At 52.1% G+C, this 23,398-nt stretch overlaps 9 protein-coding genes across 9 annotated transcripts; 5 read left to right on the top strand and 4 right to left on the bottom strand.

Moving 5' to 3' along the window:
• Positions 1–322: 322 nt before the first annotated feature.
• J4E93_004057 (uncharacterized protein) lies at positions 323–2,287 on the top strand (the record flags this gene model as incomplete). The annotated part of the gene is made up of 1 exon (XM_049341986.1): positions 323–2,287. One exon carries the CDS (start codon positions 323–325, stop codon positions 2,285–2,287), a length of 1,965 nt encoding a protein of 654 aa, XP_049201491.1.
• Positions 2,288–2,487: 200 nt separating this feature from the next.
• J4E93_004056 (uncharacterized protein) lies at positions 2,488–4,142 on the bottom strand (the record flags this gene model as incomplete). Its single annotated transcript, XM_049341985.1, has 2 exons — positions 2,488–3,050; positions 3,101–4,142. The coding sequence occupies 2 exons, from the start codon at positions 4,140–4,142 to the stop codon at positions 2,488–2,490; spliced, it is 1,605 nt and encodes a 534-aa protein (XP_049201490.1).
• Positions 4,143–4,698: 556 nt separating this feature from the next.
• J4E93_004055 (uncharacterized protein) lies at positions 4,699–5,727 on the bottom strand (the record flags this gene model as incomplete). The annotated part of the gene is made up of 1 exon (XM_049341984.1): positions 4,699–5,727. The coding sequence occupies one exon, from the start codon at positions 5,725–5,727 to the stop codon at positions 4,699–4,701; it is 1,029 nt and encodes a 342-aa protein (XP_049201489.1).
• Positions 5,728–7,836: 2,109 nt separating this feature from the next.
• J4E93_004054 (uncharacterized protein) lies at positions 7,837–9,852 on the bottom strand (the record flags this gene model as incomplete). Its single annotated transcript, XM_049341983.1, has 1 exon — positions 7,837–9,852. The coding sequence occupies one exon, from the start codon at positions 9,850–9,852 to the stop codon at positions 7,837–7,839; it is 2,016 nt and encodes a 671-aa protein (XP_049201488.1).
• An 800-nt stretch (positions 9,853–10,652) lies between these two features.
• J4E93_004053 (uncharacterized protein) lies at positions 10,653–11,781 on the top strand (the record flags this gene model as incomplete). Its single annotated transcript, XM_049341982.1, has 3 exons — positions 10,653–10,832; positions 10,882–11,498; positions 11,547–11,781. The coding sequence occupies 3 exons, from the start codon at positions 10,653–10,655 to the stop codon at positions 11,779–11,781; spliced, it is 1,032 nt and encodes a 343-aa protein (XP_049201487.1).
• Positions 11,782–12,103: 322 nt separating this feature from the next.
• J4E93_004052 (uncharacterized protein) lies at positions 12,104–12,994 on the top strand (the record flags this gene model as incomplete). Its single annotated transcript, XM_049341981.1, has 3 exons — positions 12,104–12,583; positions 12,636–12,778; positions 12,832–12,994. The coding sequence occupies 3 exons, from the start codon at positions 12,104–12,106 to the stop codon at positions 12,992–12,994; spliced, it is 786 nt and encodes a 261-aa protein (XP_049201486.1).
• Positions 12,995–15,830: 2,836 nt separating this feature from the next.
• On the top strand, positions 15,831–17,076 carry J4E93_004051 (uncharacterized protein; the record flags this gene model as incomplete). Its single annotated transcript, XM_049341980.1, has 2 exons — positions 15,831–15,834; positions 15,974–17,076. The coding sequence occupies 2 exons, from the start codon at positions 15,831–15,833 to the stop codon at positions 17,074–17,076; spliced, it is 1,107 nt and encodes a 368-aa protein (XP_049201485.1).
• A 2,293-nt stretch (positions 17,077–19,369) lies between these two features.
• J4E93_004050 (uncharacterized protein) lies at positions 19,370–20,093 on the top strand (the record flags this gene model as incomplete). The annotated part of the gene is made up of 2 exons (XM_049341979.1): positions 19,370–19,377; positions 19,445–20,093. The coding sequence occupies 2 exons, from the start codon at positions 19,370–19,372 to the stop codon at positions 20,091–20,093; spliced, it is 657 nt and encodes a 218-aa protein (XP_049201484.1).
• A 573-nt stretch (positions 20,094–20,666) lies between these two features.
• J4E93_004049 (uncharacterized protein) lies at positions 20,667–21,672 on the bottom strand (the record flags this gene model as incomplete). Its single annotated transcript, XM_049341978.1, has 2 exons — positions 20,667–21,610; positions 21,666–21,672. 2 exons carry the CDS (start codon positions 21,670–21,672, stop codon positions 20,667–20,669), a joined length of 951 nt encoding a protein of 316 aa, XP_049201483.1.
• Between the last annotated feature and the right edge of the window lie 1,726 nt (positions 21,673–23,398).

The following is a 23,398-nucleotide window of genomic DNA, read 5'->3' as shown; positions in this document are numbered from 1 at the left end:
GACTTCTGCTTATGTGGGGTAACATCCGATAATGTTGTCTCTGAAGGCTCGGAAGTGCCAAGATGTCCGAACATGAGGTTGTCGGCGATACTTCGTAGCAATCAGCCACTCCAGAAACGCGTGTACTTTCCTGTCTAGGGAAGACACACAGCATCACATTCGGCCGGGCGTATGCGCCGAACGCACATGATGCGCGCGTTACGGACGTAAAGAACACCGGTATGATGGATGGTTTCGTATATATGGTATCGAGACCAAACATGAACATTCTCGCCACCAACTTCCACATACCAGCTTCTTTACGCCTGCCTCTGGAACCACTATGCTCATGCGAATACTCACCGCGGCAGCGCTGTATGCTGCAACAAACGCCATACCGGCACGACAGCCATCCTTTGCGGACACCGTATTCCACAACGGCTCCATCTACACGCTGGACGCGTATTCGTCAAAGGTCGAAGCGCTGGCAATCAAAGACGGCGTCATCACCTTTGTCGGATCGAACGAAGATGCCAAAGTACACATTGGAAATACGACCCAGGTAGTCAACCTGCAAGGCCATGCTGCCATTCCAGGCTTGATCGACTCTCACATGCACATCCTCGGTGGCGGCATCTATCTCCTCAAATGCGACCTGAACTACCAGCCGCTCGATCTACCTGGAGTTCTTCAGCACATCCAGCGCTGCATTGATGATGAACCCGACAAACCGGATGATGCTTGGATGGAAGCGGTGAACGTGGACTATTCGACTCTTACATCGCGGAGCGGAACAGTCGACAAGACGAGCATCGATGTGCTCAAGACGAAGCGACCCGTAGTCGTCCGCTCGAGCGATTACCACACCATCTTGGTAAACTCTCGAGCTTTGGAGATATCCAACATCACCGCGGCGACTCCAAACCCATCTAATGGCCATATCGAACGGCTACCCGGAAGCCAGGAGCCTTCAGGCGTACTTGAAGACAATGCTTCTGATCTACTCGGCATACCTCTGCCTTCACCAGAAGAGGCCGTGAAGGCCGCTCTAGCTGCTATGCAGCTACTGCGCCAGTCCGGTATCACTACCTTTCAAGAGGCGATGGCTTTGAAGGAGTACGACCAGGTGTTTCAGGCTGTCCAGCAGGGAGGAGGTCTGAGCGCACGAGCGTTCTTTGACTACCGTGTTGATGCTCCAAGCTCCGTCGCCGGAGTGCCTGATCTAGTGGCCAAGACTGTCGAGCTCATTCGCGGGTTCGATAATAACTCTACGATGCAGCCTGCTCCATCACTCAAATGGCAGGCCGTTAAGGCCTTCTTGGATGGTGTCATCACTTATCCGGCAAGGACGGCAGCTCTCATTGAGCCATACTGGAGCTTGGTCAATGGGTCTAACACGACATGGGCACCAGACCCAAGCACTCTCAGGAAGACATACTGGGAACCTGAGATCCTTGCACGCACTCTCTCGGGCTTCTTCCTCGCCGGCATAGACGCACAACTCCATGCTGACGGCGACCTTGCTGTCCGAGTTGGTCTTGACGCTGCCGAATACTTCCGTAAAGCGCATCCCGGACACGACTTCCGCCTTGGCCTAGCGCACGATGAGCTATCTCACGAGGACGACTGGGGCCGTTTCAAGGAGTTGGAAGTCGACGCCATCATGAGCTTCCAGTGGTCGCAACTCGCCCCTTCATACCTCCCCAACACGTTCCCATCGTTAGCCGAATACCGTCGCCAGAACCTGCAAGCCTATGCCGAGATCGAGAAAGCCGGTCGTCCCGTTACCTACGGAAGTGACTGGCCAGTCGATCCTCTCGACGAGTTCCTCGCTCTGAAGATAGCAGTCACGCGTTCAGGTGATCCTGGTAATCCCCATTCCTCGGCATCTCAGGGCGCTCCTTACAATGGCACGTTTCCTGGTGAAGGCATCTCCCGCGAAGCTGCTCTTCGCGCCATCACCATCAACGGCGCCAAGTTCCTGAGAGCCGACAAGTACATTGGATCCCTGGAGGTTGGCAAATTTGCTGATCTGATCGTCTTGGAGAACGACTACTTCACTGTGCCGGAAGAGATGATTGGTCGACAACGTGTTCAGCTCACGATGGTGGGAGGTGAAGTGGTGTATATTGCCAAAGAGGCTGACCAGAAGTTCGGAAACATCACAGCCAAATATCCTAACGACGACAAAGCGAGTGTCGCTCTGGATCGCAAGGCAATCGGAGGCTTGGACCGCAAGCAAGTGTCGATGAAGGGAGCAGTGAATGCAGCAAAATTGAGGAAGAGAATTGAGTGCGTGCACCATTGAAGTGGCGTAGCCAACTGGGGTAGTAGTGTGGGACATATATCTGTCAACTAGACCATGTAGCCTTTGAGCATTAGCATTGCAAGTAGCGTGTTGTAATAAGATGTTGATTAGGGTACCTCACGAATGACACGATGTATGCCTGAATCGCGGTGCTGGTTGTGAGATAAATCATCCTCAGACGGGACAATGACCTAGTAAAACTAACGAAATTCGGCGTAAGCGAAATGCGCCGGAGTCAGTACAGGCTGCAGTTCGCCATACGAATACAAGCCCACCATCATGCCAGTGAATGGCGCTCCCATGTATGGGTTACGTGTCATGATCTGGGTATCAATCTCGCCCAGCCATGTCCATTCAGCGCTCTGCTGTGCCCCATCGCCGACTTCCCGATAGCCAAACCGGTAGGACGGATGCGTACTCTCGATGATGAGTTTTACCTCTCCCTTCTCTGAGATGGGTTGCTCCACATTCTCCATGTCAGGACGAGTAAGTCGAACGATTCGCTGAGGCTGGCCGTTGCGATCTGTGAAAGCAATGCCAATGCTAGAGTAGCAAGTGTGATTCCAGTACAATACGGTTCCAGCCTCGACGCGTGGGACGTTCGGTTGGAAATCAAGTTGAGTCTCCCACGTCACAGGCCAATGTCTTTGTTTTCGTAGGAATAGCGTCGGACATGCTGGCATGGATAGGGTGTATGGACCGCCATTTAGGGTAAGAGAATCGTGTCGCGCTATCATCGAGTAGTCTTTCTTCACGGGCGTATCTGCAGGCGTGTTAGCTTTGTACCGTATGCCGGCTTTCTGGGTTGCTTACTCTTCCTGTACCAGCCAAGGCCAAGTCTAACCCCGCTGAAATCGTCCCTCCAAGCCTTGTCGTCATCAAGAGTGGATTCGTTCGGCCCGTTCATCTGCAGTGTGACCGGTTTCCCTTCGTTGAAGATTGGCCAGTCATTTTCCCAACGGACTGGGAGTAACATTGACTCGCGTCCAAAAACCGAAGTCCGCCATTCGTCACCTTCCCCATCCTTCCTTGGTCGCACGCCTAGACACATGGCCCACCATTGGCCTTGGGTGTCCTCAACAATATCGCAATGGCCAGTATTTTGGATCTCGTCGTCTGTCGTGTTCCGCCAAAGCGGGTTGTGTGGTGCTTCCTCCCAAGGCCCGAAGGGGCTCTCTCGACTCCGGCATACATATTCGCAGTGTCCAGACTCTGTGCCACCCTCTGCCGTGAAGAGATAGTAGTAACCGTTCAACTTGAAGAGATGAGAGCCTTCTGCTATACCGGATTCCGACTCCCGAACCATCTTAGGCGTAGACTTCAACGTACCAGATTCCAGATCAATGGTAGATATGTGTATAGCAAAGTCTTTCAATTTACCTCCAGGCGTCCGATCGAGCTTCTTGTAGGTGGAAGACAAGTATACCTGACCATCGTCGTCCCAGAACAAGTCGAAGTCGAAGCCAATCTGGTCGAAGTACACTGGCTCAGACCACGTGCTGTCGTTCCAGATGTTGGTAGTTTTGACGTAGAAGCCTCGTGGCCATACGCGATCGTCGTTTTGCGGTCTGTATCGGTCAAAAGAGTTGGTGATGACGTAGAATGTACCCTTGTGGTAACGAATGGTTGTTGCCCAGATACCGCCTCCCGGCTCGGGAGTCTTGATATCGAGTTGTGACTTGCGCGTGAGCGCATGGCCGATTAGCTTCCATTTGATAAGATCTTTGCTGTGATATATGGGCGCTCCAGGAAAGTATTCGAAGGACGAGGTGACACAGAAGTAGTCGCTACCCACGCGAATGACGGAGGGGTCTGGGTTAAAGCCAGGGAGAACTGGGTTGGTAAAAGCAGTCATGGCGAAAGTCGCTACCTGAATTTTGGCTTTGGGAAATGCAATGTGGGATGAGGCTCAAAGGCTTGAGTATATAGGCCAATTGCACCCCGGCTGCCATCTTCCGCTATGAGCCGCATGCCGCGTCTGCGGATGAGGCTGAGACCATTTTGACGACCGACACTTCGGAGCCCGATCGCGTAAAAGTACGGTTGCGCGTTTTTCCTCGAATCACAACATGTGTGGATGTATCTCGTGATGGTCCAGGCCTTCAGAGGAGCTATCGTGAGAGGAACACGGAGGAGATGGAGGATTGAGGGGTAAGGCTTGGCGGGCCAAGGCGTTCCTTCTCGGGCCAACGTCGGCAAATCTCGGGCTTCTCAACAAAACAACATGCCCAGTCCGCGACACACGGGACAGTCGGCACTGCATCTGCACGAAAGACCTGAAAATGAAGTCAGAGTGACAAAAGAAAGGGTATGTTGTGGCCTATTTCGACAGGCATGGCATCGGGCCATGTCTCTAAAAGCCTTGAGCTTCTCCCCACGCATCAACGCATCAACGCACTGCCACTGATCATCTAGATCACTTCTTCCATCCGGTGGACATCGCTATCTTTGGTCCATCGCCTGATCCTCTTGCCCAACCCGAAGTACAAAGGAAAGACGAATAGCGCAGGCCCCATTGCGCAAGCGAAAATGACCATGGCAGGAGTAATCCACCCATTCTTGCTCACATGCGCAAGATCGAACACCCAGTAACTGTACGAGAAACCAATGAAGTTCTTGCAGACTGTAGCGACGACCATGATCTCCCCAGAGATGGGTTTGTAGCAGTCGATCGCGTAGGCGATGGCAATAGTGGGCACCGTGGTGACGCTGAGACCAGCCAGCCCGTAGCCCCAAACCACGATATGACCCCACGCCCACTGCTGCTGATATGCGACACCACCGAGGATTATCGAAAGCATCATAATGATCACGTAAATGAACATCGCCGGAAGGCGCATCTCCGCTTCGCGCACGCCACCATTTTTACGCGCTGCGCGCGCAGATACCCAGTCGGAGTATGGACCTGCTGTTGCCAACCCGATCAATGCGCCAATCGCGAACGCGAAGTTTGTGTATCCAACCTGGTCTGGCTTGAAGAGGTAGGGAGGCGCAGCGAAGACAGGTGATTCAGTGAGGTTGAAGAAGAGGAGGATGTCAGCCGGGCCGGCAAGCATCAAGCCTGCCCACAGGATGATGGGGTTGAAGAAGACCTTGATGGGCGTCCAGGTGTCGCGCACAACAAACGTCTTCCACCTCGCATCTGGCTTCATGAACGGCATGAATTGCGCGCGGGATGGGCGTCCCTGCACAGTGATGGGTTGCTCGAGTGAGCTCCGCTCAGAGTCTTGGACTCCAGCCTCCGTGGCTTGCTTTTCGAGCTTTGTCTGGTCCTCGTTGCTAGCGTTGCTACTTGCGGTTCGGATGACAGTTGTGTTGCCGCGATGGTACTTGGTTTCGGGGAAGGTGAGCGCGATCAGAATAACAGAAACGCCAGACAGTGCGGTCTCTAGCCAGAAGAATGACTGCCAACCATGGTGAGACGCAATGGAACCAGCCATGATCGGACCCAGAAATGCTCCCATGAAGAAGCCGGTGCTGTAGAATACGTCATGAGGAGCTCGATCGCGGGAAGTGACATCGCTTACAAGTATACACCCGTCCAGAGACCCCTCTCATGCTGATAGAAGACATCTGCGATCATCTGCACAGGAATAGTCTCGGCCGTCGCACAGGCCAGACCGTTGACGGCACGCGCCGCCAGCAGACTGTTGTAACTGGTCGCCATCGCTTGCCATATGTATGTCAGAAGAATGAAAACCGAAAAGGTCAAGCTGACAGCGCGTCTGCCGAAGATATTGGAGAGCGGCACAATGATGAAGTTGGCGAATCCGAGTGTGATGACAGTGATGCCAGTCAACAAAGCCAACTGATTGTTGTTAAGGTGGAACTGGGCACCCAAAAGAGGGAACATCGGCGCAATGGATAGTGCGCCGGTGACGGAGATCCAAGTGAAGAGCCATTGCGAGGCTATCACCATGACTGTGATAGCTGTCAGCGAAGCCTCAGGCGTTGGTGAAGGGTCAACATACGCTTCCATTTTCGGGTCCAATTCAGAGGGTCGCGAGGATCAGAAGAGGGAGTGGGTACGAGCGTCGTCTGCGCGGAGCTATCCTTGTTGATGATTTCTGTACCTGGGATGAGCTCAACATCGCTGTGGTTGGTTGCCATCTTGGAATCGTTCGTCGCGATATTTCCTTTGTGTCTTGGTCGATCTAACACCGATGCGCGGCGAGCATGTTATCTTATACGCCCCTCCATGCTCGGCAATGTTGCGCTCCACGGTTCATGGATCTCTAGTTTCCCGCGGATGATGCATCACTCGGCTTCCAGTGCCATGTAGTGAGACACCATTTGCTGAACGATCAGCAGTCAACGTTGATCCATGTATTGAACTAGTGGTGTCAGCTAACGCAATATCCTGCTATATTAGCGAATGATGGTGTCGTGAAACCAACGGCATTCGCGCCTTCAAGGCGATTGGACCTGTTCGCACTTCCGTAGTGCATTCACATGTTCTTGCTGAACAATCATTGGGGAACCGCTACCTGATAGACACAGGGACTGCATATGCTTTTTACGCTACCATGTTCATGCACTGAGTTCGCGAGGAAGGGAAAGTTGCTTGTCGTGCAGTTGCTCAACCCGCCAATCCTATCCCGCCACCTGCATGACGCGAGGTACAAGGCTCAGGGCTGACGTCCGAAAAACCTTATCAATAAGCTTGTGCATGGCGCATTTTACCCTGTCTTCAGCCGAACCATAACATATTGTTGCGATGACTTGGAGTAGTTTTCCTTCTCTGACGCAATTTGTTTTGCATTGGCTCTAGTGTGTTGTTTGCTTGTCTTCGACGCAGAGGGTGCAACTTGACGTCGTAGGTCTTTCGGCGCATTGCTGGAAGTAATCGATATTCCAGTATCTCATCGATATCGCCTGCAAGGTTGTGCAGTGATTATGAAGCTTTACTGTTCTCGGCATTGGAAGTGGAGATCCATCGTGTTGATGGCGAGCGGCATTCGGCTGCATCGGAGAATGTGGGGATGCGGCTGACGGGCACCCGCTCCGGTAACGCCACTAGGCAAAACATCTTGTGAAAGTTATTAGGGACTCGAACAACAGCTGTCTGGTTTGGACTTTGAAGCTTAACTATTGCGGAAGGCTTGGGGTCAATATTTTGCTTTTTAGAATGCGAGACGTGCCGAATAGGAAGTGCCCTTTCATGCGCACCGCCGCCTCCTACGTATCTACAATGCTGCAGGGCGCATACAAAAAAGGTACAGTCAAATCTTCGGGGTCTGCGAAACAGATGAAGAGAGGTTGTGCTTGCATGATGCGATGCTTCAATCCCGATAAGAAGTCGTGATAATGGAGGACACGCCTCGCCTCGAGTTCGACCTCACAGGCAAGTTGTGCCGCAACCTCTGGTACATCGATAGCTGACAGCAAAAGTAACCACGCTTCAATAGTTTCACAAGATGAATCATTCGATGATTTGACTCCGCGGTCTACTTGAAGCGCGATTCTGTTTGGATATTCTGCCAATAGTAGCTGAATGTTTCCAGGGCTTTGTTGCGCAACCAATCGCATCCCTCGCGACTACGCTTGCCTCAGAGCTTTGCTGAAACACCGACGGATGCTTCCGTTGTTCCAAGCAAGATGCGCTTGTCCATAGTCGACATTTCTTTCCAATTTCGAGATTGCGCATGCGTTTGTGGCGACAGCGCCTTCAGGCGGATCCATCGTATTGCTATCTCTTGTGCAACAGGGTCTGGGTTTGCTTGCGCATCGTACATTAGCACGGCGCTGCTAGCGATGACCTCGAGGTGTTGCAGGATTTCTCGCCCACGATATAGTAGCTCTTCTTTTGATGTGTTGTGAACAACATCGTTGAGCGCCTGGAGTCTCTCCTCGACAACAACGACTTCACCTTGGAAGATGGGAGCACATCGCCTGAGCACTCGTCTGATCCACGGTGTGAAGACGTTCTTCAAGATATCGCCGTCGCCCAATCGCTTATCGATGAGCACCCGAACGACATCCTCTGCCATGACGCTGACGGTGCCTTCCCATATTGGATTGACGAGATTGTCGCGATAGATCTTCGCGATGTTCATCAGTCCGCCGTCTTCGTTGTTCTCGCAGTATCCAACACCACCGAGGCACTCCATGCACTGTCGCAAGCCATCAACTGATGCGACGCTGACTTGAGCTTTCATCGCAGGCAGTAGCAATCTCAACAAAGCCGCTACTGCGGTCTTGTCGCTCGGGATCAGATGCACGGCTTTTGTATTCGCGACCATCTCGTCCCAATCTTGTTCCAAAGCGCCCTGCAGAGCAACACCGAGATAGGTGAAGTGCGCACTGGCCCAGTACTTGACTGTTTCTTCGGCCATCCATGTGAGATGCGCTGGGTTGTCTTGGAGTAGTCCGCCGCGTACTTTGCGTACTTTGCTATAAGCACGGGAGATCGCCAGACCACGAGCCCAACTCCCTGTACTACCAGCCGCGGTGTACAAGCGCGTGATGTTGAGAATGGCGGATATCTCCTTCACACCCTGGCCTTCTTTGCCAATGAGCCAACCGCGTGCGCCATTGAGCTCGAGCTCCGCAGTTGGCAGTGACTTCGTTCCGAGTTTGTTCTTCAGACGTTGGATGCGAACGCCATTGAGTTCGGTAGGCGGCGGTAATTCCTCGTTCAAGTTATCACATTCCAACGACTGACCACCCACACGTCGTCGCATGGGCATATAGAAAGCCGACAGGCCGCCTTTATCAGTCCGCGCGAGAAGTACGGCCATCTCCGAGTCCGTTGCGCTACTGAACCATTTGAAACCATGTATCTTCCAGGGGCCCAGTTGCATACCAACTGCGTCGCTATCTCTTCCTTGTCTTGCATCTTCATCCAGCTCCTCCGGTGTCATGCGTCGAGCAAGTGTCTCCGTGCCAGATACATCGCTTCCGCCAGATCGCTCAGTCATCCATTGTCCGCTTGTCCAAGCCACATCAGGGTCGCGACTACACACTCGCCGATACGCTTCCCGTAGCACTTCGCCTCGACCCGGCTGATCATCATCATCGTCGTCCTTGTGTTTGTCCAACAATGTTGCGGCACCGTCGGTCATGCTTTGAGGGCATGCTGTCATGGTACCCGTTGGGCCCCATACATGACCCCCAATAAACTGTCCCACACGTCTGTTGAAGCGGCGATGAGACTTGTCGTATGCTACCGAGACGACACCCTCACGATAGCCGATCTCCTTGAGCTTCTGCCATCCTGTCGTCGTCCACAAAGGATCGTTCTTGTTTTCCGCACCGAAGGTAGAGAGCGGCCGTAGTACGAGGTGATTTGTCTCCGCATCCGTGGCGTACTTCAGAATCGACGGATTCAGCGATAGACGTGCTAGGTGATGGACACGCTTGGTAGCCCCCGTTGCATCCTGTGGCAGATAGAGATCCAATATTCGCGCGATAACTTTGTCATCGGAAGCTTGTGTCGAATTCGAGTGCGAACTACGGAAAGCCTCTGGCAGTGAAGTCGGACTGGTATATTGAGGCGGAAGTACCGGAAGGGCTTGGAAGAAGCCTGTTGTTGAGGAGGAAGCCTGAGGCGGCTGTTGCGTCATGTTGGCATGCAAAGCAGTTACGCAAATGAAGTAGAGACGGATAGAAGTACCTGTCTCCAGAGAAGAGACGACACTTCCGCGACATACATGGTGCCCAGCTTCATGGTGTAGATGTATTGGCGCTCGGATGTCTGCGACATCCTCGGTTCACCCCCGCAAATCCCCTAATGGGGAAGTCGCAGCCGGACTGCAGCAAAACCGCCGAAAGCAACACGATACTTTGACAACCTCATCTCTCCTCAGAACTTGAAGTCCATCGCATCAGTTGGAACGATGAGAGAACGAAGACAGAGGCCGCTGCCGTACGGCTTTCCACTCACGGTACCAACTCCCGAGATTCTCTACCGGATTATCTTGCCCTGGACTTGTTCTCCCATGCTTCACACATGCCGATAGCTGCAGCAATCAATATCAGACCTGTACGATGACCGACTGTGCTCAATAACATCCCTGTCGGCAGTCTTGGAAACGAAAGCTTGTTGTGATTTGCCTTCGGTATTGTAGCTGCAACTGCCGGTAACTTGTGTTAATTAACGACTTCATCCAAATGATCGAGTCGAACAATCGCCACAGCTTCGTTGTGGAACGAACGTCACAAGATGTACGACTGGAAAATCTGTCGCGTTATCATTGGTACGACTGGGAGGAGAAGTACTACTGCCGTCACACCGTAATATACTCACTGATAGCAAACCTCCACCTTGGATGGACGTCATGAGAACTCCTTGGCTTAAGAAGCCTCATAACTTCGATCTGATGGCTTTCGCAACTCACCAGTAGCTAGTCATACCACTGTCGTCATGATTTGGTCCACCGTCTTCGCAAGCGCGCTCTTGACGCAATGCGTCTCTGCGCAGAACATGCTGCGCTTCGCCTGCTCGCAGCTCACCGTTGAGAGGGCCGATCCTTTGGTAAATCCCGGCCAACGACCCTCGCCACACACGCATCAGATTATCGGAGGAAACTCCTTCAACCTTACTGTAATACTCCACCCGACCCATGAGCGATACGTCCACTGACAAACTCTAGATGGAGCCCGGGGTCTTCGATCCTCCCACACGCTCGACCTGTACGTCCTGCACATACAGCGAGGACTTCAGCAACTACTGGACTGCTTCTCTTTACTTCAAGTCGCCTGAGAACGGTACGTTCCAGCGTGTGCCACAGTTCGCCAATGTAGGACTCCAGCAGGACGGTGGCATGACGGTATACTACATGCCGTACTCCGCGAAGAACAACAAGATGACGGCCTTCAAGCCTGGATTCCGCATGATCGCGGGTGACCCCATGGCCAAGAAGCCTAATCGCGCAAGCATCTGCCATAGATGTCTGCAAAATGGAGAAGGCTTCGCACCCTGCGACGCAAAAGACACTGCAGAATTGCCCAAAAAGTACTGCCCTGGCGGCATCAGAGCGACTGTCATCTTTCCGTCTTGCTGGGACGGCAAGAACCTTGATTCGCCAGATCATAAGAGCCACGTCGCGTACTCCAACGGCGGAGGTCTAGGCACACCAAACTGTCCCAGTACACACCCGGTAGCCATTCCGCAGGTGATGTACGAGATTATGTGGGACACCGGCCGGTACAAGAACAATGCATGGTACGGCAACAACAAGCAGCCGTTCGTGTACAGCTTTGGCGATGGGTGAGCACTCGTCTTTCTGCTTCGTTGACAATGACTGACGTGAGACAGTACGGGTTACGGACAGCATGGTGACTACCTCTTTGGCTGGAAAGACGACTCGCTCCAAAAGGCCATGGATGCTTTGCCAAGTGGCAAGTGTGCGAACGCCAACTGTCAGGTGTTGAAGATTCAGTCTGCGCAAGACTCGATGAAGTGCAAGAAACCGCAACAGGCGGTTGAGGATGTCGGAGTGAGCGGCGACTGGCTGACTGAGCTTCCTGGCGGTATGGCGGTCACTTATTGAGGCTATCCCATTAGCATCGCCTACGTAGCTGTGAGTGTACCTAACAATGTTGTACGCGTTACCCACGACATACGAGCTTCCGTGCGGATATCATCTGTCGCTTGACAAAGACGTCGTGAACCAAGTGCAATGAGATGTCGATGATGGAGTTGTGGAGTCGCCTACAAGAACGCGTTCTGGAAGGTACCGACAAAAGTGGGCCTCGTCTTCGCGCTAACCGTTGACGTCATCCCAAGTTTTCCACCAGCGGGCAACGCCAATAGCGTATGATTCATCTATCAATCCGCATTCATACATCAATTAATAACACCCGCGATCCAACATGTCCATTTCCACCCTCCAAGACAAAGTCGCGATAGTGACCGGCTGCAGCTCCGGCATCGGCCTAGCAACAACGCGTCTGTTTCTCGAGCGAGGCGCCTCAGTTTTCGGCATAGACATTGGCGCACAGCCGCAAAAGCTCGCAGAAGACTATTCGACATTCACATTCTACCAGACTGATCTCACCGAATCCCAAGCTGCAGAACATGCGGTGGCGAAGTGCGTTGGCAAGCACAACCGCATTGATGTCTTGGTCAACTGCGCAGGCGTGAGCGATGGCTGGAGTAGTGCGGACACGATTCACGAGGAAGAGTGGGAGAGGGTGATGTCGATCAATCTGACAGTACCGATTCGCATGATGAAGGCGGTTCTGCCGGCGATGAAGGAGCAGAAGGGTGGTGCGATTGTCAACGTGGGTAGCAAAGCGGGGACTTCGGGGGCAAGTGCGGGAATCGCGTATACTGCTAGCAAACACGGTCTGGTAAGAAACGCTCCTTCTCAAGTGATGACCTGTCAATGCTGACGGTTGATAGGTCGGTGCTACGAAGAATGTGGCTTGGCGCTTCCACAAGGAAGGCATCCGGTGCAATGGTGTGCTGCCCGGCGGTGTTGCGACCAACATCGCTTCGTCGGTCCAGATGGAGCACTTCGATTCTGCTGGCTTCAACGCGTTCTTGTAAGTTCTGATGGGCTTTACCTGCACGTTTCGGCCTTTGCTTACTCATACAGTCCCATCGTGCAAATGCACGTATCGAAAGACAGTGAGGGTACACCGGTTCCCTACATCGGAGTAGACAACGTCGCCCGTGGCATTGCTTTCCTCGCTTCAGAAGAGTCGACTATGATCAACGGCGCAATGATACCGATCGATAATGCCTGGTCTACCATATAGCATAGCATTACTTCGGTAAAGAAATAGCAACATTAGAAGCGCATACATTACTTCGATGACGACTCGTGTACCCATGGCCACGGGCTGTCTATCGTGAAAAAGACGTGTTCAGATTCGTTTCTTACAGTGGTAGACATAGATAAGCCTGTTGCTCAGGTTGCCTTCGGTACATCGCTGCCCCAAGGGTAAGCCTCAGGCATAGCCTTCCACGTCTTCAAATCGTCATAATTCCGCGTCGTGCTCTTATTCTGCAGTACCTTTTGCACAAAAGGCAGAATATCCGCGTAGCCACTCATGTCACAGTGTCCACCAGACGGTATACTCATACCCAGCTTCTCGCCCACGCCTAACCAGTTGTATACGACCTTAGCCGCAGGGAAAGTGATTTGGGCGGTGCCTTTGGAGTCCGTGAACTGATCGTTTACGTTCTGAGATAGGATTACCGCGCGTGGGGCGATGGCTGCGACAATCGTGTGGGCGTCGAAGGGCAATTTGGTGGATTGGCCGACGAATTGGGAGATGCCGGAGGATGTCCACCATCCTGCTCCGGATTTCTGGGTAATCGTCAGTGCGCAAATCTCAAAAGATTGTGCAGCCATCGATGAGTTTCGGTACTTACAGCGTTTTCTAGGTTCTCTCCTTCCCCACTCAAGCTGTATCGGTAGGGCCCCACACCCTGAACGCCAGAGCACATGGGCATAGTGACAGCGATGCGCTTGTCAAATAGCCCAGCAGCAAGAGCAGCTTTCCTCAGACGAGAGCAACCAGTGACGCCAGATTTGGTTGCATCGATCTCTGGAACCTTGAGTTCAATGCCGTCAAGAACGCGATGAAAGCCCCATGCCCATGCAGTGAGTACTCCTGTTGGCTGTAAGTATGCATGAAGCAAACGGCAAGGTCTACTTACCAATGTCTCTACCACTGTACAGTGTCCAGAACGAGCCAGTCTTACTGTTGCTGTCTGCTGCAACTTTGGTATAATCGAACGTGACCACTGCGATCCCCGCGTTTACATAGCTCTTAGTGTCCATCCCGCCAATCGAGATGACCACTGGGAACGGTCCGCCTCCACTCGGCAAGTTCAAAGAAGCTGCAATGTTAGCGGTCTTCCCTCCTACGGTGACAGTCACAGTCAGGGTGTTGCCACTTCGAGTGACGGTGACAGTCTCTTGCGAGTGATCAGGGTAATACCCATATTGGTATTCCTGGAGGAGCTTGAGGATCTCCGGTTGGCGGCACTGTATCCACTCGTCTTTGCTTTGAACACGTGTCTTACCATCGAGATACAGGAAGGGATCGGGCATCGTCTTTATGGAGGGGAATGCCGCCGCTTTAGGCATAGGACTCGGTGTCGTTGGACAGCTAACATTAGTCTGGCGAGTAAAGATGTCCGCAAGGCGCTCGGGGTTTTGTTCCAGCGGTATGCCACTACTGGTGACGACCAAGGTAAAGATCGTAAATAAAGAGGTGCGCATTCTGCTGGCTGATATTGAGACGATGAGATAAAACGATACAAGTTGTCTACTGACAAGAAGGTGAAGCTACCAAAGGAAGATAAAACTGTTATATATCCTCCCGGATGAAGGGCTACATCCATGAATGTAGAACTGGTGTAAGTCAGTATCATGTGGTCAACCTGATGCCCGTAAGTAATATAAACAGCCAAATCCTACATCTGCTTTCTATGACCTTGGTGGACACTGAAAAGGTCAGACGGCGTGATGCAATCAAGCTCTTTGTGGGGCTGTCATATAGCCATATCGACGGATAAAGGGTCGATCCACACATCGCAGCAGTGGGCGAAGCATTGTACATAAGATAACGCGAGATTCGCGCTTTCGGAAGTATTCATCCCGAGGCGATGGGGATGAACGTGCATGTTGAGGTGACTGCCAGTGTTGCAGTTGTTGCCGTGCCCAGGTGCCCAGGTGCCAATCCTACCCTCGCACGTGACAGCGCGACAACGCGCGCGCTTTTCGAGACGCTGACACAGACTGAGCTGCAGAATAGTACCGCCATTTATTAGGGCTCCATGTGTCTAACCCCTTTGATGGCTATCAGAATCGATTTGGAGTAAGTGAGTTGTGAGGTTGCATCGGCGATCATGACAAGCCGCGAGGTCCAAGCTCCCCTCAGTGCGGGGAGCGACATGTCGCACATCTAGGCATCCTCACGTCAAACTCTATCATGTAGTTCTCCCAGCACAACGCCGAAATGGTGCCGCTGTCTTCCTTTCTGCTAGTCGCTTTGGCAAGCGCCAAATGCTTCGAACCTACCATCGCACATCCGCCGCCTCGGTACAATGTTGGCGATCCTCTGCTTCAAGACGCGTTCAAGTCTATCAACACGGCACTCACGGCAGCCGTCGCAGCGCCGGAGTTCGACCGAACCTCCTTCTCTGTAGAGATAACCTCGTCGAAAGACACGCTATGGTCGCGTCATCATACGGCGCGCGAACGTAATGCCTCGCGCCCAGATATCCTCGAAGTCAACGGCGACGCGCTGTACCGCATCGCTAGCATCACCAAGACTTTCACCGTACTCGGTATACTGTATCAGCATGCAGCAGGGAATTTGAGCTTGGACGCTACAGTGAATACATACTTTAAGGAGTTAGGAGACAAGTCGAATGGTGGTATACCGTGGAAAGACATTACATTGCGCAGTCTGGCTAGCCAACTGAGCGGCCTTCCCCGCGAATGTAAGATGCCTTCTGGGAAAAAGCAGAATCTGTTCGGAGTGTGCCATACAGAAGAAGGTACGCGTGCTAATTTCCTTGACAGGGGCTCAAGGTGATCTGATCAATAACAACTATCCTGAGTTGGATCCAAGCTCAATGGGTCTGCCTCCTGATGTGTCACGGGAAGGGTTGCCAAACTGTGACGAGTACTCACCAAATTATGAGACACCCTGCACGGCGAAAGGTTCGCAGCTCACTGATTGAGCTTGAGAGAAGGGTACTAATCCGATTGTGCTTAGATATGTTTCGACAGCTCAAGAAGTTTGCACCGTTATTCGCGCCAAACCAAGAATCGTCGTATTCCAATGTCGCGTTCGAACTGCTTGGTCTCGTCCTCTCGCGGGTGACAAACCAGACCTACGAGACCTACGTCGATGAAGCCATCTTCAAACCCTTGAACATGTCCACCAGCACTCTCTCCAAGCCTGCCGATTCTGCTGGCGTCATTCCGGCTGGTCCACAATTCTGGGGTGTAGATGAAGGCATTCAAAATCCTACCGGCGGCATCTACAGTTCGTCGAGCGACCTGTCGAAATACCTCCGCTACGTCCTAACCCACTACAACGCCATTACCCATGCGATAAACTGGCTACATCCCGTCTCTTCGTCTCGCGGATTGAACTCCTTCTATGGCATGCCGTGGGAGATCTACCAAATAGACCGCATACTCGAGCAGTCGAAGCGTACAGTACGCTTTGTCACTAAGAGTGGAGGGCTACCAGGCTATACTTCCATCATCATAACAGTACCAGAGTACGATTTAGGTATCACTATCCTAGTCGCGGGCCCCAACGCAATCTTATCCAAGATCAGGGACATTGTTACAGTAAACATAGTGCAAACAGCCGAAAAGGTTGCCATACAGCAAATGCGTAACCGCTATGCGGGCACCTACAGCGCTTCAGATCCAGAAGTGAACTCTACAGCCACACTGGAAGCTGATTACCGCGGTCTTGTTGTTACAACCTTTGTTTCTAACGGGACGGTTGTCTTCGAAGCACCGATCACGAAAGACGTGACGACTCCGCCCCGTTATGTGCAGCTTAGCCCAACGCTCCTCTATCGCAACGAGGAAGAACAGGAGGGGGAAGAGTGGCGTGCATTGATCGTCGAGGAGCGCGCAGAAGGGCTGGGCTCTATTTGGGACGACTTCTGCGTGGAGGACTGGGAAATGTCTAGTTACGCCGGCATACCTTTGAACACAGCTGTGTTCTGGGATGAGCAAAAAGACGGTCATTTCGAAACACTAGAGCTACCGGCTTTCCGCGTGAATCTCACAAGAGTGGATCAGAAGAGGGGGGCGAATGGGAAGTATGGTCAACAAGAAACGATGGAGCTCTAAGGCCCCACATTGCAGACCGGCAGGGCGGCTTGCGGTCATCCTCTCCACCACGTGAATCATGGCCGAACGACGAATCTATAAGTCGCTGCAGCTAGTACAGATCACTTGAGCATATACCACATTCCCCTACAATCGCTGCAGAACGAAGGATTCGCCAAAACTCGCCAATCTTTCTGTCCACGGCGCTTGCATCTGCCGTGTCCAAAGAACATTCGGTTTTATCACAGCGACCATGGGTGACTGACTAGCCTAGTGTTTCCGAGCTTTATTAAAGACCGTGCTAGACTAGATCTGCATGCGGAGCTAAACTCTAAAACTCACATGCAGGGCCGAACCACGTTTTCGCAAAGATGATTGCCATTACTTGGGAGCAGTGGAATACCGTTCTTCACCGGGTTCATGTACCTCCGATGATCGACGCTGCTGGCGTTGGAACTGCTCGAGGGCTTTTCCACTAGCGAAGCCTTATAACTGTATACACTAGGCAAGCCTTGTGGCAATTGGCAGAACGCCAGAATGATTGCCACGTCAAACGCCGATCAGGTTCGCATCATGTTCACCTCCTCGTGATGCCTAACAGGCCGACATTCAGTACTGCACTGAGTGTGAGAACATGGGTGCTCATACAGCTATTGACCCCGATAATCTCGCTTGAGCGCGTCATACATATCTTGGCACGATCTTCCTCACTCACAAACGTCATACCTCATACACAAAGTATGTGAGTTTTCGACACGTTCAACGTGTGAAGCCAGCAAAGGTAATGGCCAGACATCGGAGGGTTTGTCGCTCGTTGGGCTCAAGGTCCACGTGGAATTCGCCGTAACAGCGGCACAGCAGCGAACTAAAGTCAGGGCACCGTCTAGCTCATAGACTGCCGATTGCGGCCGAGCACGTTTTGTGTGGCGCGCCTTGTGGAAGACACTCCGTGACGAGGATGGCAGCTGCACTACGTGGTGCTTGTAACATACTAACGGTGCTTTGATGTTCGGGAAGCTAGGATTTTGACGTCCATTGCCGCCTCTGGGAAACCTGTACGTGCCGTGTGTAAGCCCCTGTTCTTATCCTGGCTCATATGGCTTTTTGTTTTACCCTGTTTGATCCGCAATCCGTCGCTTAACATAATTCTCCTTCCTCTTTTGTTTTCTCGCGCAGGGCATCTCGTACGGCGCTGTCTCGATACGTACTGTCGGAAACAATCTGGGGTACAGCCTCGTTCTATGCGGGTTCCGACATGAAGTTCTTCTCCGCACTACTGTGTCTCGTCTTTGCGCCCTTGTCTTTTGCGCAAAGTCAGAGCGGAAACGATGTGCTCGCGTCTGCAGTCAAGAACCTGCCTCCATGCGCGGTATGTATACCAAGTCAATAGACGAGACTTCATACTGATTTCGTTCATATAGTTAGATTGCACCCTCACAATAATCTCGTCGTCAACATGCCAGCTCACAGACATCGACTGCATCAAGGGCAACGAGAAGCTTCTCGATGACTTGACCAAATGTGTCAGGGCTAGCTGTAAGCCAAAAGAAGCACTGAGTAGGTCCTCTCTTACACTCAATCGTTGAACTATCTGCTAATTGCCCGTGCAGCGGCGAAGAAGTTTCTCGCGGAGTTGATGGATGCGCCCATCCGCAACAAGACGGAACAAGGAACGGTTACTACAATCGTTTTTGGAGTACTGTCTCTGGGAGCTTACATTCTACGCGTAATCGCACGACTTCCGTGGTTCGGCGGAAATTGGGGCATTGATGATTGGGTTATGACTGCGGCCATCATACTCATTATCCCACTCACGATATGCGCGTACCTTCTGAACCTTTTGGGGTTGGGTACGGATATGTGGATGGTGTCTTTCGAAAACATCACCAAGATTCTCGAGGTATGTGAAGACTTCTGCAAGTTCCAAGAGCCTGCACTAACGAATTTTTGATGATAGATCTTCTACTACACTGAGCTTCTCTATCTTGCGTCGATCGCATTGACCAAGATAGCAGTCTTGCTCTTCTACCTGCGCATCTTCCCTCACCGGGGCCTCCGACGCGTCATCCACGTTACTATCGTGATCTGCATCATGTACATCATCGCATTCGTCACAGCAACCGCGCTGCAATGCCTTCCGATACGCATTGCGTGGGAACACTGGGACGGCGAGCATCACGGAAAATGCATCAACCTCAATGCCGATGCCTGGGCTTCTGCCGCGGTCAACATCCTTCTCGATCTTGTCGTCATTGTTATACCTATGAGAGAACTCAGCAAGCTTGCCATGACCCGTCGGCGCAAGTTTGGCATCATGTGCATGTTCCTTGGTGGAGGCTTGTGAGTCTAGTTCCCACATCTCACCTTGCCTCAACTAACACCTCTTCAGCGTCACCATCGTCAGCATCCTCCGCCTCAAATACATGATCCAGTTCGCGCAAACCACCAACGTAACCTGGGACTACCTACCCATAGGATACTGGTCCGCCATCGAAGCCCACGTCGGCGCCATCGTCGCCTGCGCACCCGCTATCCGCCAGCTACAGCGCTCCATCCGCGAACGCATCTGGCCCAAACAGAAGACACCAAGCCAATACTACTACGCAGAGAACTCTGGTAACAGCAGCAAGAAGAATAACGGCAGCAAAGACCTCAAATCCCGCATCTGGCTACCAAAGACCGACCGCTCTCAACTGAGCACGCTTGGTCGGAGTAAGATGGACAAAGACGACTTCGTCCGCCTGGACGAGTACGAGATGGGGGTTGGCATGAGCGGAAAGGACGGAGTCCTTACAGATAGGAATTCACCGGAGAACTCTTCGGAAGGGTCGCTGGATCGGTCGTTCAAGTCGAATGAGGATGTGCAACCGTTGGCCGATGTTGCGGCGCCGGCGCCGGTGGTTGGCTCACCAATGGGCGGTATTATGGTGCAGTCGGAGTACAGTGTTGATCGGGGGAGCTCGCATCCGAGTTTGCAGGCTTTACCACCGATTCAACATAAGAAGGAGAAGTCGTTGGATGCGAGGAGGTGGCTTTGAGACGCGAAGGTGTAGTACAGCGACTTTCGACGATCTATGAACTTTGGCAGATACCCAATAATACATCTTAATGCATCAAAGTACGACATTCAACGCTCAATGTGCTATAGCCCTCGTACAATGTTCTTGCGCTTTGCGCACCCCTCAAAAGGCGCTCTACCAACACAAGAGCACCTTCAACAGGTCACCACACCACGGCTCACCAACCCACAAACCCGCTGCACCCCCAAACAGCCATCCCCACCTATCGAAAAGTCACAAATACCATAAGTAATTAGGAAAGAAGCCAAGCCTGCCACCCTCACGACGAAAGCCAACGACTCAAGCACCAGCGCAGCGGCCTGACGCGTGCCGGCACGCCTCGCCCACTTGCCGCACCAACAACAGCAGCCAGGAAAACAAGGCAGCTACGGCGGTTCTTGAATCGTGACATTGCGCCAGCGTAGGAAGTTAGGGTGGGGCGGGTTGTGGGACCCACACCGGCTCGGTAGATCATGCCCCACTGTGTGAGGCTAAGGGAGGTGCAGGGAGGGGGTTGGTGTCTCGGTGGAGGTTCGGGATAGTTGTGGGCTTTTAGGAGTGCGACACTCTGCTGTGTGGTGCTGATAGTTCAAAATCGTTTTCTGTGCACTGTGTTACAGCATCTTGTTGGTTTGTCATGGTGCCGTCTTCCACCGACGGCAGTTTTCCGTCATCTTTCTTCTCTTCTTGCTTGTCCCACAAATAGAATGTCAACAGAACAATGCCACTAACCGGGATAGCGATTGCGAAGAACAGCCAGACGTTGCGGCTCGCTTCGTCAAATGGTACCCTTCCAGCGATGCCATTAAAGAAGTTCATGCCAAAGAACGATGTCACGAATGTTGCGGGTAGAAAGGCGATGGTGACCCAAGCTATGCCGCGCATGGTACGACTGTCGCGTTTCGTTTCTTTCGCAATCCTAATGCTCTGCTCCAGAAGCTCTCCCTCTCTTCTCGCCCGGATCTTTTCCTCAGCCTTCTGGTCATTCTGCAGCTTGTATCGATCTTTCTTTCGTTTCTCTTCTTGTTCCTGGAGCTGCTCCTGTCTTTCCTGCTGCTTTTCCGCAACAACATCCTCGATATGCTGATGAATGTCCGCAGCAACTTCTCGCAAACGATCTGGATGATACTGCTCTACCCCTCGAGCTACCAGTAGCAATTTTTCCTTCTCATCCATGTATCTTAGCGGTTTGAAGATAGCGTCCGCCCACTTTGCTGCATCCATACTGAATACAAACTTCTCCTTCAGGCTTGCAGCCCTAACATCGCGGCTGATAGCATTGAGTCGACGAAGCAAGCTGCTTGGGCGTTCTTCAGAATCCACAGATCCTTCTACGTCCTGAATTCCTTTCATGAATGTAACCATCTCTTCCCCAATCGCTCTTACGTACTGGTGCACAATTGTGTAAAGCATAATGGCGAAAGCGCGAAAGGGTTCGTCCATTATATTTTGGTCCGTGTCGGTCTCAGGATCGTACCATTTGATGTGCGATCGGGCTATTGCAAATGTCGTTTCAAGACCAACAGGCGCCCCTTCATAGACGAGTATCACCTGCCATCGACTCCGAACACCTTCGCTTTCACCACTGTTGAGCGATAGCCGTATGTAGGGGACAGTACCATCCGGTGTCTCGAAAAGTATACCATGTCTGCCCCGAGAACAGAGGCGCCCAGTGGTTGTGGTCTGGCTTCCCTCAGAAGAAAGAAGTGGGAGATACCATTTGATAATATTATCTGCCCTGAATCCATTAAAAAATGGTAGTGACCGAAGCATAGCATCATGTCCCCTGTATTCATGATATGATGGTAGTTTAGGTGCTGTTATGCGTGGTAACGGTATGTAAATAAAGTTGACGCTGACAACCGAATCATCATCCTGGGTCGGAGGCGCTGAAACTTCCTCTCTGGTGTCGAGAAAAGAAGTTATGTCCACGAAGTCTCCGAGATTCGCGTCCTCAGGGAATTCTCCAACAAAACGTTGCAGCTCGCTGTCGTAGGTAAGTACATTTGACTTCGCTTCTTTGAGAATTTCAGACTTGATATTCTCCCACCCGGTGGGCTTCTTTCGTGTGACAGTGTGCATAGTTGTCGAAAACACCGAAAGGAGGATGCGAAGAGAGTGATCAAAAAGACTACGACAGAAGGCTGGACTGCTTGCGCGAATATAGCACTCGAGTTCAGCTACCAAGAGCGCCATACCCGTGCGCGCCTCGAAGATCTACAGGACAAGATCTTTGTCCCGCAAATGCCCATACCATACACTGTCATCGAGAAAGGCCCCAGGCGCTAAACCGTTGGATAGGAGCAATTTTGAGAATATCCATGGATCATGCAGGTAAGCAGCCACCACAAGATGACCGTGCCATAAATAGGGGCCAGCCTTTTCGCCTACTTGCCAAGAACAACATGCTCATTGTATAATCCTCTCCGCCGGATGTCAGGTGGCTAATCTCAGCCTTGTGCGTTTACCCACGCGATTGAGGGTCCGCGGAAATAGAAAAAGATAAGCCGATTGCCTCAACGAAGGCATCGCTCGAAAGACCCACAAGTCAGCCTTGCAGGAACCAATCAGCAGCCAGATACACATAAATTAACCGGCAGCACTCGACAGACTCGCCTTTCATCCTCAATCACAACACCACTCCCCCCGCTCAGCCTCACCACCCCACCCCAAATCCGGCGCCATCCTCCCCCCCACCACCCCCTCCCACAACCCCGCAACATTCAGCAGCAACCCCTCCCGATACTTCCCCCCAACAACCAGCAGCCCAAACGGTCGTCCATTCCAATCCAAATACCCTAATGGCAGAGTCACGGACGGATACCCTATTATCATTATCTTAGTGAGAGACGCTTGTACACAGCCAAGACAGGGCAAGACAAGGCAAAGAACTTACTAGCCAAAGCAACAACATCAGGTAACTTGCTATCTGCAGGTTCTATAATTACGTCGACGTTGTGATAGTAGAGAGTTTTGTCGATCGCATCATCAGCGGCTGATGCGGTCGCCTTTACATCAAGACGGTCATACTCTGCGTTCGTGAGCGAGTTTGCGGCGGATAGGCTTTTGATGAGGAGGTCTTGATTTGGAGAATCTGATGATAGCTGGCTTTAGCAGTGAACATGAGATGAAGAGAAAATTTATGGGTTAATTCTTACGCTCTGGTAACTCAATCTCGCGATGTTGTTCGTTGGAATCAATCAACTCCTTTAGGGTCTTGACTTTAGGTGTATTTAGACCATTTGTGTAGGCTTCGAAGAGGTCGGAGAAATCGTTTTCTGGGA

Source organism: Alternaria ventricosa (assembly GCF_023758065.1).
Source record: "Alternaria ventricosa strain BMP 2768 chromosome Unknown scaffold_5, whole genome shotgun sequence".
Lineage (NCBI taxonomy): Eukaryota > Fungi > Ascomycota > Dothideomycetes > Pleosporales > Pleosporaceae > Alternaria > Alternaria ventricosa.
This window is presented reverse-complemented; position numbering and strand designations above follow the sequence as displayed.